Here is an 18,700-nt window from a genome sequence, read left to right on the forward strand (position 1 = left end):
TTATGAGATTGTAGGAATTCTAGGTTTTCGCGATTAGAATTGGCGCAAGATCATGTCCACGGCTATCGAAAATTAGAGGATGGGAACAGGGAAATGATTAGTAAATTTGATTTTTTTTTTTTTTTAATTTTTGAGTTTGGTTCAGCCTTCTTTTTAAATTTAATATTTTATTTTATATATTATTTTAATATAATTTTTAATATTTTTTAAATATAAAATAATTATTTATATTTTTATAAAAATTTAAAATATATAATTCAATTTAATGTAATTTTTTTATTTTTTATTTTTAATTTAAAATTTAAAAAATAATATATACATTTAATATTAAAATTTAATTCTAATCAAATAAAAAATCAATCTAAATTAAATTAAATATTACCATTTTGATTTTTTTTTTCATTTTTTCAAATGTTTTGGCACCGTCACCCTGACTTGGACCGAGAATATACGCATAGGCATAATAGCCCTGATTCTTTATGAATTCAACTGTGCTAAAAAATCAACAATCAAAAGCTAGGCCCATCACCTGCCCCAAGGTTGGCGATCTATGGCTCGGTCCACCTTCATTTTGTTGGGCGGGCTTCTTTATCTTTAAAATTATGGATTTAGATACACTGTCCATCTAAAATTCAACCCAACTCAAATTTTGATTTTGTTTGAAAAGCTAAATTAAAATTATTATTTAAGAAAAAAATGTAACTAATGTTTATTGACTATCGGCATGATTGATATTTAAGAAAAAAATTAAAACAATACATTAAATAAAAATTATTTCTTAAAAATAATGACGAAATCTTTTTAAATAAAACACAAAAAAATAACTTAAAACAATTTAAGAACCAATTTAACTCTTTATGAGTCTTTACCTAAATTGAATTGAATGTCAAATAATATTCATACTTAAAAAATCACCCACGAATCAAATGTTGAAACAATTCTTACTTATAGCCTTTTTGTTCAAAAAATAATAAAATAAAAGTTTCGTTAGGAAATGGATGGTGATGCGTTGCTATTCATATTTCAAATGATTGAATTGCACTATTTAAGCAAAAAAATGTGTTAGAGGAATTTGATAGTCAAAAGGGTATAATGATCTTTTTTTCTTTCAAAGCCTTTAGCAGATAATTAGAAATATTTTTATCATTTGTACCGATGTGATATGACATAGTTAGTTCTACCTCAGCTCAATCTTGTCCTAATTATCCTCTTATAGTCCCTTTTAGCTTACCTATAAATATAAAAACTCAAGCACCATGAGGGCAAGTTCATCCCATTTATTTCTCTCTCTCTTTCATATTTTCTTATTGACCTGACCTTTATTGACTTGTGCATCGGAGTGCAAATGTAAGAAACATCCCATACCTTTACCTTTAACAGTTTTTCTCTTCTATATTTACAGGAATACCCTTAGGTTGGAGCTCGATACCAATATTTGGAGACTAGGTAGGGGATCTTATATTAGCTGAGCACAAAATAATGCCACTAAGAAAAAGAACCAAAGCAGAATGAGAGGCAGTTGTCCTGATTGGAACAGAAATTCACCTTAACCAACATTTTGCTCGCCCAACTCAACTACAGATGGGATCGACCATGGAACAATTTCAAGCCCTAACAAAACAAATACAACCTCTCAAGTATATACTGCAAACTATAACCCCACCATAAGTTTCAAAAATATCGGACTTAATCACATCTAACCAAAAAACCATTATTGGACAACCAAGCTACGAAGAGGCGAATACTTCCTCAACCTTTAAAGAAAAAGAACACACAAACCCAACTTATCACTAGCCCAACTACAATTCCACACCTGTCACAACCTAAAAATCTAAACAAATAGACCATGAATTTTAACCGAATAGAAATTTGAAAGCTTGGATGCAAGCAATGAAAAAAGAATTGAAAATAAAGGCAGTGGCATTTGAGAATAAGCTCAAGTTCCTGGAGACCTCACTTTTATTAAAGAAATTGATAGAACCATACATTTTAAAGGATTTAAAATACTAACCTTGTAGACCTACGATGGTACTTTCGACCCTTTTGATCATTTGAAATTTTATAAAACTAAGATGATGATTCACAGGGCAGAAAAGGCTTTAATGTGTAAAGGTCTAGCCACTATGTTAAAAGGTGCAGCTTTGTCCTAGCATAACAACTTGAAGTCGAGGTTAATCATTCCATTCAAGTAGCTTAGCCACTTGTTCCTATCTAGATTTGTGAGTAGTTGAAGAGCAAAGAATATGACCCTAAGCTTGATGTCAATTCACCAAGGGCAGAATAAAACTTTGAAAAATTATGTCATGTTTTTAATATGAAAGCTTTACAAGTTAAAGACTAGGAACAAACAATTACTATTGCCTTACTAACAAATGGATTCAATGATAAATAGTACCATTTAAAGCTAACATTGTCATTAAAACTGCTTAAAACTCTAGCCAACGTCTTGGTAATAGTAAAAAAATACATTAATGCTTAAGCTACAATGAAAACTAATCGAGGTGAGAGAGGCTCATCTCCCTCATTGATGGTCGAAGTGAGAGAGGCTTATCCCTCTCCACGATCATAAAAAAAGGTAAATATTTCTATGATCATCTCCCAGTAGGAAGAAAACATATGACTAAAAGCCTTAGTGGAGAAAGAAACTACACTACACTGAATACCTTTTGTGAGAGGATTCTAATGCAAATTGAAAGAAACCCCAACCTTAGATGGCCTAAGCCATCGAGATAGAACACAAAGAGGGATCCAACAAAAAAATGCCTTTCATAAGAACATCAATCATAATATCAAAAATTGTGTCAACCTAAAAAATGAGATTAAAATTTTGATAAAACGAGGTCAATTGAAAAGATTATGAGATAGAGAAGATAAGACCAACTTAGAATTGACTACAGATAAGATCACAAAGCACCCATTCGGGGTAAAATGGGAAAAATAGAGCAAAAAAAAAAGATTTTCGGATAGAAAAGTTAAATCAAGAAACTGGTTGACTTGATAATAGTAGGCCAATTGTCAGGGTGATTAACATGATCACAGAAAGTAGCTCCATCTCAATGAATAAAAAGTTTAACCTGGGCATGGTAATGGCAATAGGCAACTCAGCCAAAAAAGAAAAAAATTGAAGAAATGAGTCGATCTTATTTAGCTTGAAAGATTTTAAAGGAATCCAACACCTACATGACAATGCCATAGTGCTCACAACCTTGGTATATAACTATGTGGTTAAAAGAATCTTATTTGATAATAGAAGTTCGACTGACATTATGTACTACGACTATTTGAAAAAAATAAAGATTGGTGAAGATCAGTTGAAGTCGATCACTACCATATTAGTGGGGTTTAAGAATGAACAGGTGCCCGTAAGAGGAACTATCAAGCTCCCAATCTCTTTAGGGACTGAAGCAAAAATAATTACCTTGATCATAAAATTCATGGTAATAGATGTCTCATTTGCTAATAATATGATATTAGGTTGACCTAGTCAGTCTGTTATGTCGTTTATAGGCTCAACTCTTTATTTGAAAATAAAATTTTCAACACCTAAAAAGGTTGAAAAAGTTCGAAAAGACCAATCCACGGCATGATAATATTACGTTACAACAATAAAGGATAGGATTAGAAAGTAGATAAGTAGCTTGATTGATATTGAGGTTGAAAGCAAAGAAAAACCAATGCAGAGAACCTACAAGAAATAGAAAATCACCAACAAAAGCATAATCAGTAAGATCGACATGGGAAAAACACACGTTTAAGTTACTTTGAGCTTTTGAGCTTCGAAAAAGTTTGATTTTGTTCCATTTCTTGAATTTTTGAGACAATATTAAAAACGATCGAGCTCCTAAGCTAGTGCGAACAATTTGATGTTACTTGGATCAAGCTAATATGTTGGTCAAAACATTGTATGAAATGAAAAATATACTTTATTTTTACTAATACGTTCAACAAGTTCTTCAATATACTAATCATCACGTCGGGATCTATTGCGAAATGATCGAACCTAATTGAATAAAAAAAGATAATTGATTAAAGATCAAACTCGAATGTAAATTGGCCTGAGCCGATTGAGGACCTCATGATAATCCCATTTTGAAACAACATTCCTTAAAAATACATGTAGATTGGAGCTAAGCTCCAACATAAAAACCAATTGATCCAACTCATCAAAGATACCACTGACTTGTTTGCTTGGACACTATCCAATATACCCAAAATTGATACTGAAGCGATGGTCTACAGACTATACACTAATCGCAAGATAAAATGAGTTTGGCAAAAAAAAAACTTTTACCCCCAAAAAACAATAGGCCATTAAAGAAGAAGTTGACAAATTATTATGAGCTGACTTTATTACGAAGGTTTACTACCTTGAATGGATAACCAACGTGGTTATGGTCAAAAAGTACATTAAAAAATAAAAAATATGTGTAAACTTCTTTGACCTGAATAAAAAGCTTGCCTGAAAGATAACTTTCTTCTCCTAGCATATATTAGCTAGTAGATGATAGTACCTAACACGAGATCGTTAGCTTCATAGATATTTATTTCGATTATAATCAGATCAAAATGTTAAAAAAAATAAGGATAAAATTACTTTTATTATCGAGAAATGCCTTGACTGTTACAAGGTTATGCCTTTTGGATTAAAAAATGTAAGGATGACCTACCAAAGATTGGTGAACAAGATGTTTAAAAATCAAATTGATAGCAATATAGATGTATATATAAACGATATGATAGTTAAAAATAAAAAGTTTGATCGAGCATCTGGAAGACGTCAAAGAAATCTTCAACACTTTGAAAAAGTATAATATGAGACTTAACATGAGAAAATATGCTTTTGAGGTTACATCAGGCAAGTTTTTCAGTTATATGATTAACCAAAAATGGATGAAGAGGAATCCTGAAAAAGGTTAGATGATCCTAAAAATGAAAGCACCAATCTCGATAAAAAAGTACATAGGTTAACAAGCAGAATAACCATGCTCAGTCGATTCATGTTAAGATTGGTAGAATAATATCTATTGTTCAAGTTTCTTAATTACATGATGAACCAAAAGAGAATGAAAGTGAATCTTGAAAGGGTTTAGATGATCTTAAAAATGAAGGCACCAATCTCGATAAAAAAATACATTGGTTAACAAGCAGAATAGCTATGCTTAGTCGATTCATGTTAAGATCGAGAGAATAATATCTACCGTTCTTTTCTCATAAATATCTCTAACTTCATATAGACTCTTTAATGCCAAAAAGTTTTTGATGAACTCAAAGAGTTCTTATCCTTTTCGCTTGTCCTGTCTAAATCAAGGACTGATGAAACACTGTACTTATACATAACCAGCACAGATCAGGTTGTCAGCTTAGTCTTTATTTGAGAATAAGAAAGGAAACAATGATTGGTCTATTTTGTAAGTAAAGTATTGACAGGTCTTAAAGTTAACTATAGCAGTATAGAAAAATTAGGCTATGCCGTTGTCATCTTAGTTAAAAAACTTATGTCATACTTTTAAGCCCACATGATCTATGTCCTAACCAATCAGCCACTGAGGCAAGTGTTATAGAGACTTGAAACATTAGAAAGGCTAATCAAATAGGTAGTAGAGCTCAACGAATTTAACCTAACATTTCACCTAGATTGACATTAAAATTACAAGTACTGATAGATTTAATTGTAAAGCGCACCTTGGTATAATCGAAAAGATAGTTAGAGAAAAAAAATGAACCCTGGATAAGGATGATTGGAAGCTCTATATCGATGAATCAATTATAAGTCAAGGTAGAAGAGCTGATTTCATTCTGATAAACTTGGAAGGGCTACAGTACCCATACAGTTTGAGATTCAAGTTCAAGATATCTTATAATAAAGTGAAATATAAGGTGTTGATAGTCGACCTAAGATTGACAACCAAGCTTAATGTTCAACACATAACCATTTATATCTACTTTCAACTAGTGGTTGGTAAGATAAATAGAGATTTTAGAGCTCGAAAAGATAAAATTGGAAAGTATCTTGATAAAGTGCTAGCTTTTGTAGCTAGTTTCAAGAAAGTTAAGGTAAAAAATATACCAAAGTTAAAAAATTCAATAGTACTCTCTATCTAAATTAGCTTTAAGAGCAATAATGAAAAGTTAAGACTGAGTTCTAATAGAAGAACTAGCGTATAAAAACATCGAGGATAGGTTTATGAGAAAGGTCACAGAGAAAGAACCTAGATAACGTTAATTAAAGCATATTTGACCATAAGAGCATTACTTGACGAAAGAGTCTGGGCTAAAGCATTGATGAAAAAGGCCCTTTGATACACAATGATTGAAGAAAAATTATACAAAAGATCCTTTAGCCTACTCTACTTAAGATGTGTTGACAAAAAAGAGACAAAGTACGTCTTACAAGAAATTCATGAAAAAATATATGGAAGTCACCTTGAACCTTGACCTTTAGCTTATAAGATGCTAAGATTAGGCTATTACTAGCCTACCATCATGAGGGATATGATCTAACTAGTGAAGAGATGTGACAAATGTTAAAGATTTGCCTACTTATAACATCTCTCTTTAATTGAGCTCACTTCTATTATCAACCCATGGCTATTCATACAGTGAAAAATGAATGTCTTTAGACTATTCATCCCAATCATAAGTCAGAAGAGATCATTTTAATGGTAATAGATTACTTCATAAAATAGTTAAAAGCTAAAAACTTACCACTACCATGAAAGCACATGTCAAGAAATTCATGTGAAAAAATATAGTTTGTAGATTCGGATTACCTCTTTCGATAATAACAGACAATGACAAATAATTCAAAAATCCAAAGTTTAGGGAATAATGATTAAATATTTATATCAACCTCAAGTTAACGTCAATTGCCCACCCTCAGTCCAACGGGCAAGCCGAAGTTGCAAATATGATAATTTTAAAAGCACTAAAAAATATGCTTGACATGATAAAAGAAAAGTGGGTTGACGAGCTACCGAGAGTTTTGTAAGTCTTGAGAATGACCACGAAAGTGCCCATTGGTGAAATTCCCTTTCACTTAGCATTTGAAACAGAGGTCGTAGTACTAGTTGAGATCGACTTACAGAGCTTAAGAGTTGAATTAGTGTTAAAAAAAAATAAAGAGGCGTTTAAGGCCAACCTAGGCCTCGTTGAAGAACAAAGAGACATAGCTTTTATACGGATCGTAACCTATTAGAAAAAGGTAACTTACTATTATAATAAGAGGGTCCGATGTAAACATATCAAGAAGGGTGACTTGATACTTAGAAAAGTTACAGGTTCAGGGGTAGATGATCGAGACGATAAATTGACCTCGACATAAGAAAGACCTATATTATTAAAGAGGTCATAAACAATGCGACCTATAAATTATAGGATCTAAATAGCGATGTCATCTCAAGAACATGAAATATAGATAGCTTAAAGATTTATTATCAGTAGCTTGATATAAATCAAGCTCGCACTTGTATTATTTTATTAATGGCATTGTTATTCCAAGGATGTGAAATGCAAATCAATTCTATTACTAGTAGATCAATTTAAATCGAGCTCACACTTATATTATTTTATATACGAACACATGAATTAAATTATTTTAAATAAGCTTACGTTTAAGTGATTTGAAGAAATCTAACCTAGAACTTGTAATTATGTTCATTTGATCTAAGTAATTATGTAAGTCTTTAGTCCAATTATCCACTTTTAAATTAGTTAACCAATTTCAAATTTGTGCAAATAAGAATAAAATGATGGTAAATCAAGCTGAAACTTAAGATAATTATCCTTTCTATTTCATTATAACAAAATACATCAATTAAAGTATGAGAGGTCATTACAAAAAGTTGACTTCACATAAAAAATTTTACAAAGTCAAAAATAAAAAATTATAAAATTTATTCATCAACAGTAGTAGCAGTGAGGGAAGCACTCTCATCAGCAAGAGCAGAAGGGATGACCTCACTTTCGATGATTTTCATAACTTTTTTTTTTTATCCTCAACATGACCTCTAACTCGCCTTTCAAGGTATAATCTTTATATTTCTCTTCTTTTTTCTTTTTTTCATCTTCATCGAGTTTATTTGGACAAGCCATCGATCTGATATTGTTGATGTTAATATCATTAAGGTAAAGGTTAAGAGAAGGAAATTTGAACTATATATTTTTTTAATCCAGCTGAAAGGCACCAAATACGTTCTTTCTTAAAAACTCTATCTTCACTCGAAGAAAATTATCAAAGGCCTTGTACTCTTTTATAGCTTTTACCTTTAGTTTATTCTCTCTCTTATCTTGAGCCTCTAACTCGGACTTTAATCTTGTAATTTTGGTCTGAGCATCATTAAGCTTTAGCTCAAGCTATTTTTTTTATAGATTCGACTAAGACATTATCAACCGAGATGGCCTTCAACTTCGTTGTTAACTCGTTCACCCTTTTTTTCGGTTTGACCTCCTTCTTATAAGATACATTGAGGCTTGACTTGATGTTGCTTAATGTCTTTGAGCTTTTTTTGTGCTCTTTGACAAGAAAAGCCATATCTTTCTCAACTTTCAGTATATGTTTTATGGCAAAATAAGCATGGTGAAAGGCTTAACTATTGTTCTTCACAAGCTAAGGTGAAAACTTCTTTTGGACTATGCAAAAAGATTTTAGACTTAGAAAAATAAAATAATAACAATAATAAAAATTGAGCTGAGATCAGAAGATACTCATTAAGATGAGGAATCACGACCTTGTAAAATTTTTTAGCTACGTCGAGGTTGGAGATGAGATCATCCGTTTGAGCATATTCTAAACTTGTGAATATTCTTTTCGAGCTAGGCCTTAGTACGCTAGCTTCGAGGTTTTTAAGAGTAGAGGACGAGGTCTCTACCTATGATCTTTTGGCTAGAGGATGTAGTGTCAGTGTTGATGTGAAAGATAGGCCCTGACCTATCGTAGCTTTCAACTTTCAACTTTCAACCTGAGAAAGAGTGAGGCATAGAGATGTTGACTATGTTGTATCCCTTATCAAATAGGGCCTCAAGTTGGATTTTTTTTTGCCTCTTTTAGGCCTCAAGGCATATTGGTACAATAAGATATCGAAGTCATCGCTATCGATCATCTCTACAAAATCGAGCTAACAATTAGATAAAAAATTAACTTAAAATAAAACCTTACACTGTTACTTTCAACCTATCCTAATACTTTATCTTGTTTATTAGTTTCAAAGAGGTAAGCCTATAAACATCGATAACGAGTTTTTCCTTACACATAAAATTCAAAATCTTATCTCGATCTAATAGATCAAAGATGAAAGGGCCACCAATACATCTACAAATATGTCGGGTATACTCTTTATTTCTCAGGCCTTAACTTAGGGCTCATCATCTTTATTTGTCTTTTACTTTTTAAGGCATTGGAAGAGCAACTTTCAATTCTTTATTGAACTCAGGCAATTGGTGAAAAGTCTTTTATTTGGCCAAGCTGTGATATAAAACCACCTATTGTCACTGGGATATTTTTTAAGAGAGAAAAACTCACTAAATAGAAGGAAAGAATAAAAAATATTTAGTTGTTGGCAAAGAATAATAAAAGTAACTATGTACCGAATATAATTTTGGGTATGCTAAGTGATGATCAAATTGTAAGAATTAAAAAATGAAATGAATAAATGATAAAGTGAAAACCTCAGACCGACCACGAACAAATCGTAATATACATAGCCTATACGGCTTTAGTCTATTAATGATCCAGTCTAAAGAGTTTGGTGTTATTATATGTACCTTTTTTTTAAAAAAAATGATACCCAAAGCGCGAATGTGATAAATTAAGCACATGGTAGGATAGTCTTCTAGATTTTTCATGTTGTTTAGCTCGCTCATCATGTCTTTAAGGATTACACCGAGGTTATACAAAATATATATAGGGACCTCGATGAGTTCATCTTAGGCCACAAGACTCTCTTATTCGCCTTGTCATCATTTTTTTGGATTGAGGTGCTTCCTTTTTCTTGTTCCTCCTCAGAACCCTCATTGTCCAAAAAATTTGACTTTAAGATGAGAGATAAATTTTGAAAAAGAGTAGTGGATGAAAGCAACTTGATCCCCAAAAAAAAAAGATGAGGTGGAGACTACTTAAGAGAGGACGACATGTCTAAAAAAATTGATTGAAGGGGAAAGTAAAAGTAGTAGGAAGTGAAAGAGATCGAACCCCAAAAAGAAGAATAACCGAAGAGGAGAGAAGGTTGACCATAGAAGATAAACCGACCTAAGAGACGATAAAAGCATATAGATGTTAAAGTTCAAAATCGATCTGAGCACACAGCTTTTTTGTGCTTAAAACTTGCTCGCCTCTTACCCAAGCATTTTCATTGCCCTTCTTCAGACATCGGGTTGAACCAATAAGCAATCTTTGCATAGTTACGACCTTTCAATAGTATGAAGGATCAGATCATCATCCTATTACCCTTACTAGCCTCTCTTTGGCTCTACCCTATAACTTTTAGCATCTCTAAAACTCGTACTAGAGAACATAGTTAGAAACACGTACCAAAATGGGTGTAAAAAAACTTCGAAGGCTAGAAAGCTTTGATATAAAAAATTTTAGGTCGGATTGCAAGCAAAGAAACCAAAAGGTAAAAAATTGAAACCCCACTAACCCTTTATATAGATGCACCGCAGACCAGATAAATGACACATTTCATGCCACATGTCGAAGCATGGGTAAGAAGACATCTTTTCATCTTTTCGCTTTAAATTTTCTCACTCAAACCATTTTTTTCCTCATTAATGTTATCAGATCGGCCTAACTTGATGAACCTCAGGATGGACCATCTAAATCGAACAATCGTCAAAGGTCCTCCAAGGTATAAAATAGAGGCTTAAATCTAAATTTTTTAAAAAAAATACAAGTTTTACCACAACTCGACAAACTACAGCACTAATCTCATCCAGATAATTATTACCTTAGCAATTTTCACCCCAGACAATTATTACCTTGGCAATATTTAAATTGATTATGCACTTAATCCAAAATAGACATGTGAGATCGGATAACCACTAGGTTGGACCGTGGCTCAAAGCTAGTCATCGTCCAAAATCGACTTCCCTCTGCAACATCGGCCTTCAACGAACCAAGCAACCAATATGTCTCACATTAGAGATGTCGATAATAAATTTGACAATATGATACTTAGATCGCCTGATGAAGGGACATAATGTTAGGAGCATTTGATGGTCAAAAAGATATTATAATTTTTTTCTCTTTCAAAGCTTTCAGCAGATAACTAGGGATATCTTTGTCATTTGTGTTGATCTCGCATGGTCAGTGTCACCTCAGTTCAATCATGTCCTATTTGTTTCCTTATGATATCTTTTAGCTTACCTATAAATATAAAAACTCAAGTATCATGAAAGCAGGTTCATCACATTTACTTTTCTCTTTCTTATTTTTTTGTCGACCTAATTTTTACTGATTTGCACATTAAAGTGTAAATGTAAGAAATACCCCTTACCTTTACTTCTAACCGTTCTTCTCTTTTGCATTCACAAGAATACCTTTAAGTCAGAGCTCAACATCAACAAAAAAGTTTCTAGCTAGAAGACTAAATAAACTTAAACCCTTCAAAATTATGAAATTCACATTTTAAACTATTGACATTCACATGTATTTACAAGTAAAATTAAAAAATTGATAAATATTTTATTTTTTAATTATTTTTTAACTTTTAATATATATTAAAATATATATATCATTTTAATAATCTTATTTATGAGATTTGAATATATATATATATATATAGACACATAAGCACAAACATGAAAGACAGCACAGTTTTAATATTGGATATTCAAATATACAAAAATAGGTATCGTGATATTGAGAAATACTACTCTTAGAATAAAACTTTGTAACGAATCAAATGTCACTTCAACCAATGAAATTATTGAGTCCATTAAAAATCTCTTCGCAATCAACGAAAAGATGAGCAATGAAATGCATTTGATGGCTGCGGAGAATCCTTGTCAAAGCTAAAATTACAAGAGTTGAGAAAATTCTAAAACCGTACAAGTGGAAGCCCCCTTTGTGGACCTCAAGGCAACATATATGGGCCGGCTACGCTACCTTTGTTTTTATTTTATTTTTAAGTGTATAAATTTATATTTAAAAAACTAAAATGTATAATTTATATTTTAAAATTTTAAATAATATTAGTTTAATTTTAAGTTTAATAATATTAAATTAATTTATCTATATATTATCTAACTAATGTAATTTTATTAGATGCATATTATTTATTAAATAAAAATATTAAATACTTTTATAAAAAACTTTCATATGAAAATCATGTGACAAAAATGATTAATCGATTTTAAATAATTTGAACGATTCAAGTATAAATATATAATATTTTAATTTATATTAAAAAAAAGATATTGATATTATGTGTGATAAATACATAATTTGATAATATTAATAATAAATATTATATATATAAGTTGATACGATAAATAATGTTAGAATTTAGATATATATGATACATAATTTGAAAATTTATGATGTAAAATTATATATTATTTAAAAATTTAATATATAAATTATATATCAATTTATATATTTTTTAAAAATTGATAAAAAATGTAATTAACTTTTTGGGTTTTCGATCGACACCAAAGGATTCGTATATCACTGTCGCCATGCAAAGCTGAAAAACAGAAAAAGGCAATTCTCTGATATAACAGAAATGATAGCTTCCTCCTGTTGTTCTTTAACCATCGACTCATAAATAAAAAAAATGAGTGGTAATTATATCCTCGACGATTTTATTTCCAAATTCAAACGTAATGTTAAAGAGGTTTTGAATGGCTTTAGGGTAGCCGTCATGGCTAAAATACCGTCCCGAGTCCAATCCAAAAGGGTGCGAGTGCCACAGCCGTATGTAAAATTTATGCAATCGAGTTCAACAATCTGGGTGATAAAACTAGACAACAGTCAACAGTATTAGCTTATATTAATTGGCAGTAGAAAGGATGGAATGGTAGCTGGCTTCCAAATTCCATCGTATGACTTGAAAATTGTAAAGAAGGCATATCTATTTGCTGATAGCTAAGTATTAAAAAAATGCCAGCTTTGCTATCTTCTGAAAATTTTCCACAATGTCTGCATCGAATAACAAAATAATGTTGTAGTGGTGCAATGCATGCATTATGCATCTGAATGGAACGAAGCCCACTAGCCACCTCGTTGTCCTCACCTTTCTCTTTCAGGAATTCTTAAAAGGTTCAAGACTTCAAAATGCTGTCAATTAACGGCAATAGATTGATGCCATGCTGACGGCTCGGCCGCATCCATGTCAGCTTGGTGAAACTTTTTATAATAATAAAATACTTCTACTTTCTTTTTTCTTTAATTGAGAACACCATTTTTAATTTCTTGAAAATTCTTAAAAATTCCTAAAATAAAATTATAACAAATATACTATTTAATAGGCCCGCACTTATGAGATAGTATTATTTATAAAAATTATATTATAATTGATCAATTAATTTTTAAAATTATATAAATTTTATTAAATATTATTTAAATTTTACTCTTATAAATAGTAGATTCTTACATAATTCTTGAGTTATTAAGTAATTGTAATATTATAATAAAAAAATTGTAATTAAAATACTTCGAATTCTATAAAAAAAAAAAAATCTTAAACAACCACTAAAATATCTTAATATATTGATTTTATGCTTCGTATGCTGACTACTTTTTGTAATTTATACATTAAAATAATTTAGCTATACTTATTTGACCCACAGCTCAAATCAGAAGTAGTAGGTAGGAGGGCTACATTTCTAGGAGGTAGTTAAAAACAGATGACATCGTTACATATGAAATTTGTAAAAAAAAAAAAAAGAAATCTATACAAGCTGTTTTTTTGGTGGTAGTTAAATGTCCATTGAAAGTGCAAGTTGGTATAATAGTATCTAGATATAATAATCGTTTAAGATCATTGTTTCGACTAATTAGTGAGTCCAACATGTAAAAGAAATTTAGGCATATTTGGTTTTTTGTTAAGTTAAAATAAAAGTTAATATTAAAAATGATCTTTAAATTATAATAAAATATTTAATATAGTATATAAATTTTAAAAATTTTGAATGTATTATTTAAATTATAAATGTATTAATTAATTTAATATTTAAAAAATTATTTATTTATCATGTATCATTATTTGAAATTAATAATGTTATAAGTGAATATTATATTAATTAAAATATTAAAAATAAACGGTATAACAATTATGATCATGGTAATCTTAAAATAATAATAAAAAATTATAAAAAGATGGTGAATAACAATATTCTTGTGATTTAATATAGTTATTTATTAGTAGACTATTGAATTCAAAGTTTTAAAAATTAAAATTTAATTTCTAACAATTTTAAATAAAAAATTGTATATTATAACATGCTTTTCTTAATAAACAATCTTTACCATCGAGGGGATCAAATTAAGTTAGTATGTAGTATATATATGATAAGAGATCTACTTATATTGATATAAGTATTACATTTTTTTTTATTTTGGGATAAAATAATTAAAATTAAAATTTATTAATCTAATGATAAAAAAAGATATAACACTTATACTTATATAAATAGATTATATATATGTATATATATAGCTGTTTTCATGTATATGCCTAGTTGCATTCAATTTATTTGTAAATTATAAATCAATTAAAATGACAAAAGTTTTAAAGAGATAATATAAAAATAACTTTAAAGGAAAAAGTATTTTGCATATTGTTTGTGAAATATTAGATTTTACAAATAATTTTAGAAAGTTGACAAGTGTTTACTGATATATATATATATATTTATGAAAATTCATTATTAAATATACACATATCATTGTTTAATCCTATTTTTAAAATTAAAAAAAAAAAGGCTTCACCATCGAATATAAAAAATTCAACTGGGTTAAAAAGTGGAAGCTTTGTTTGAATTCTCTCTCGGGCTGTTTTTTTCTGTCCAAATTTTGTTACGTGGACTTCAATTATAGGGAAACAATGCATGATTCGAACGTGTGAAGTAATTATGGATCGACGTGTCAGGTCGTTGTGATAGTAAAAAGACCAATAATTGGATTCTTTTTAATTCTTACTGCTGCGACCAGTAAATTTTGAGTTTCAAAAATAATGACCATATTGAATTCGTTTTTTCAAAAAATTAGACATAAACATAAAAAAAAAAAAAAGGGAGAAAAAGAGTATTAATTTTACTTAGGGTGAGATAAAATCATTATAAATAATCGGGGGGAAAGGCGTCGCCGCCGTGACTGCGAAATCCCGCGGGTGCAGATACATAAATTTGACCGGTCGGTACCACTTTCCACTTGAGGCCCAAATTGGCGACTTCCGTGCCGTCGACCGTTGAATTACGCCGGTACCTCAGTCGTCAAGTACGAGAGACATTAACTCACGCGCCACAATCTGCAGTGCACAAAAATTCACGCCCTCGAGTAAAAAAAACCTGTGTACTATAATTGCACCTGACACCTGGGTGGGATCCACTTGCAAAATCACCTGCAATGAAATTTTGCAGCCATTTTTTTAATGAAAATTTCTATTTTTTCCGGCTTCAATAGTTAATTTATGCTCCACGAAATTGTAAAATGTCCACGTCGGTGAATTTCATTGTATCAAGTGAGAGAAATTTTTTTGATACTTAAACACAAGGAATAATGTTATGAATATTTATTAAATTATAATAAAATATTTAAATTTATAATTTTTTAATATAATATTTAAATTATAAATTTATTAATAATATATATTTAAAAATTATATATTTATCATTTATCAATATTTAAAATTAATCACATTAAAAATGATAACATATTAATTAAAAAAATTATAATTTAAATATTATATTAAAATTTTTATGTTTAAAAAATATTCCTAACATTAACCCTAAATAAGATAAAATTAAAAATGCTAGCTTGTAAATTTTTTTATGAACAAAATAAAAATGTGCCTAAAATTAAAAAAAGAAAGAAAGAATAAAACATTAATTAATAAAAAAATGTAGCATTGGTGTGATTGCATGGCCCTTTCAACAGGCGTGGAGATGACTCAGACAGCGATAGTTCTTTTACTACACTTTCATATTTCCTCTACCTTCCTCTCTCTCTCTCAATGACACACTTTTATAAACTCCCATCTATGGCCACTAATTTTCACTTCCTTCAATATCAGTGCTTTCTCTCTCTCTGCTCTGTTTCTTGCCTACTTTTTTTTTCTCTCTCCTACTCTGCAATTCTTGTTTTGATTCGGATTTTTTTTGCCTTTGTGATCTGTCCAAACCTTTCTATCCTTTTTCAAACAAAGCATTATTCCATTACGTCTGCTGCTCTTTTCATTTGTTTCTTTGTTTTCAACACCCCCATTTCCTTCCTTCTCATCTCCTTTCTTTTCTTTTTTTGCAACTTTCTCTCTAAACCTCTCTGATTTTTCGATCTCTGCAATGAAGGTCTGCTTCCTACTTGGGGATCTCTTTCTGTTTATGACTAAATTATGTGTTTTCCTTTATTGGGTTATGATTCTTTTTTTACTTTTAATTTGGTATCCTTTTTTTTTCTTTTTTGTTATTTTTTTGTGAGTTTTAAAGGGAATCCTAACGCTTTATTCTTGAATTCGATTGTGATTCTTGGTTTATACTGATTCCTAAGACTAAAAAAGATTTGCTTTGATGGACCATTAGAATCAAGGGTGTTTCTTTCTGTGAAAACTTCATTATTTTGATGACTTGTTTAGAAATCTATAGCTTTAAAGACAATCTTTTCAGCTCTAAAGTTTTTATATTTTGAGAATTTCCTGATAAGATGTCAATTCTGAATCAGGTTGCATTTGGGCTATAATTTTTTAATGAATTCCTAGCATCTTTGGTTCTGTCATCTTATTTCATGTTCCAATCTACGAAAAGGATCAAAACAAATGACTAATTTAATTTTTGTTCATGTTTAGATTGTAACTTAAATGATTTTTTCTCAATTATATCCTTATTTTTTTATTATCAGAAGCATAAATGATTCTGAAACAGATCTCTTGTATATTCTTTTTATTGCAGAAGCTTGTGTTGAAATTGGATTTGCATGATGAAAAAGCCAAGCAAAAGGCTTTAAAGACAGTCTCAACTCTTTCAGGTACATATCTCTTGCTTTCCTTCGTACCGTACAAACTGAAAAGCTTTAATTTAAGCAATTTTCTTTTTCTGTGATTTTGACATGTTACATTCATCTTTTTAAAGTATGTATCTTTGCAAGAATTCCTCTTGCAGTGAATGTTTTTCAACTTTTTACCCATTTCTAGAGGCTTTTCTTTAATTTTTCAAATTTGGGGGTGAGACTCTGCAACCTACCTAAAGAATTTTGGCATAAACCAAATTATGTGACTCTGCATAAGAAAATTTCCTATAAAAACAAAAGTTTTATTATAAAGTATTTACTTGATTGATGTCCAAATGCTTTTATATTGAACGCAGAAAGCGATGGGACTGCTTAATATATTTGTATGGTTTTGAACTTTGGCTTGGATTGTTTTGTTGTCTCTTGTTAAAATCTCTCTTCTGCCAATGACTTGTGCATCCTGATGACAACAATTTCCTTCCTGCAGACAGTGAATTTGTTTTTAACTTTGAGATTTGAATCTATATGAAAGCATATTAAAATAATTGAGTTTATGGACAAAACAATTTGTCATGTCATATTATTCTTCTTTTGAGCTGTCCTCGGAAAAGGAATGATTTTTCCTTTTGATTAACTTGTTTTTTGCTTTGTAAATTTGATAGGAATTGATTCCATTGCCATGGATATGAAGGCAAAGCAATTGACAGTGATTGGAACAGTTGATTCTATAAAGGTGGTGAGCAAATTACGCAAGTACTGGCCAACTGACATAGTATCAGTAGGGCCAGCTAAGGAGCCAGAGAAGAAGGAGGAGCCAAAGAAGGAAGAACCCAAGAAAGAGGAGGAACAAAAGAAAGAAGAGCCCAAGAAGGAAGAAGAGCAGAAGAAAGAAGAGCCTAAGAAGGAAGAGGAGCAGAAGAAAGAAGAACCCAAGAAAGAGGAAGAGAAGAAAGAAGAGGAGAAAAAGCCACAGCCACCGCCAGACCCTGTTTTGGAGCTTGTCAAGGCCTACAAAGCATACAATCCTCACATGACCACTTATTACTATGTTCAAAGCATAGAAGAGAATCCAAATGCTTGTGTTATTTGTTGATTAGGGTTTGGAAAAATGGTGAGGGAAACATAGCTTTCTCAAATTGTTGATGGATTTGGATGTCATCAATGAGAATAGGAGGTAAACCAAAGAAGAGAACTCCTTTGTATATAGATGGTGATGATGCCTCATTAATCCTGTTTTTTTCATGCATAAGTAATGTACTGTTTAGAGACTAGAGTGAATAAATGAAATTTTGGTATTTGTTTTGAACCCATCAACCATTGTCCATGAATGTATAAAATTTATACTAGTAACTAGTCTTATCATCTAACCACAGCCACCGACCCAACAAAAAGATAAAGCAAAATCAAAATTCGACCTTTGAATTTGAATCTCTTTGAATATTAATGCAATGCCTCCGTAAATCTATAATTAGACTTAATAAGAGGAGTCGACATCAATCTTTTAACTTATGTGTGTTTAACCACCTAATGAATCTATCATTT

General features: G+C 30.5%; 1 protein-coding gene across 2 annotated transcripts; it reads left to right on the forward strand.

Moving 5' to 3' along the window:
- The first annotated feature begins 16,176 nt into the window (after window positions 1-16,176).
- Window positions 16,177-18,468, forward strand: LOC111313317 (heavy metal-associated isoprenylated plant protein 39-like). Of its 2 annotated transcripts, XM_022913985.2 has the most exons (3): window positions 16,177-16,503; window positions 17,101-17,176; window positions 17,821-18,468. In XM_022913985.2, exons 1-3 carry the CDS (start codon window positions 16,498-16,500, stop codon window positions 18,249-18,251), a joined length of 513 nt encoding a protein of 170 aa, XP_022769720.1. In that variant the 5' UTR covers window positions 16,177-16,497; the 3' UTR covers window positions 18,252-18,468. The 2 variants fall into 2 exon arrangements, with proteins under 2 accessions (XP_022769720.1, XP_089608823.1); XM_089752697.1 differs by lacking the exon at window positions 16,177-16,503 and having other exon boundaries at window positions 16,894-17,176.
- The last annotated feature ends 232 nt before the right edge of the window (window positions 18,469-18,700 follow it).

This window comes from Durio zibethinus, chromosome 23 (genome assembly GCF_047325235.1).
Source record: "Durio zibethinus cultivar Kanyao isolate XHJ-2024 chromosome 23, ASM4732523v1, whole genome shotgun sequence".
NCBI lineage: Eukaryota > Viridiplantae > Streptophyta > Magnoliopsida > Malvales > Malvaceae > Durio > Durio zibethinus.

Coding starts and splice junctions, on each gene's coding strand:
- LOC111313317 (XM_089752697.1), top strand. CDS start 17,059: ATGATTCTGAAACAGATCTCTTGTATATTCTTTTTATTGCAGAAGCTT. Junction 17,177..17,820: donor GACAGTCTCAACTCTTTCAG/GTACATATCTCT, acceptor TAAATTTGATAG/GAATTGATTCCATTGCCATG.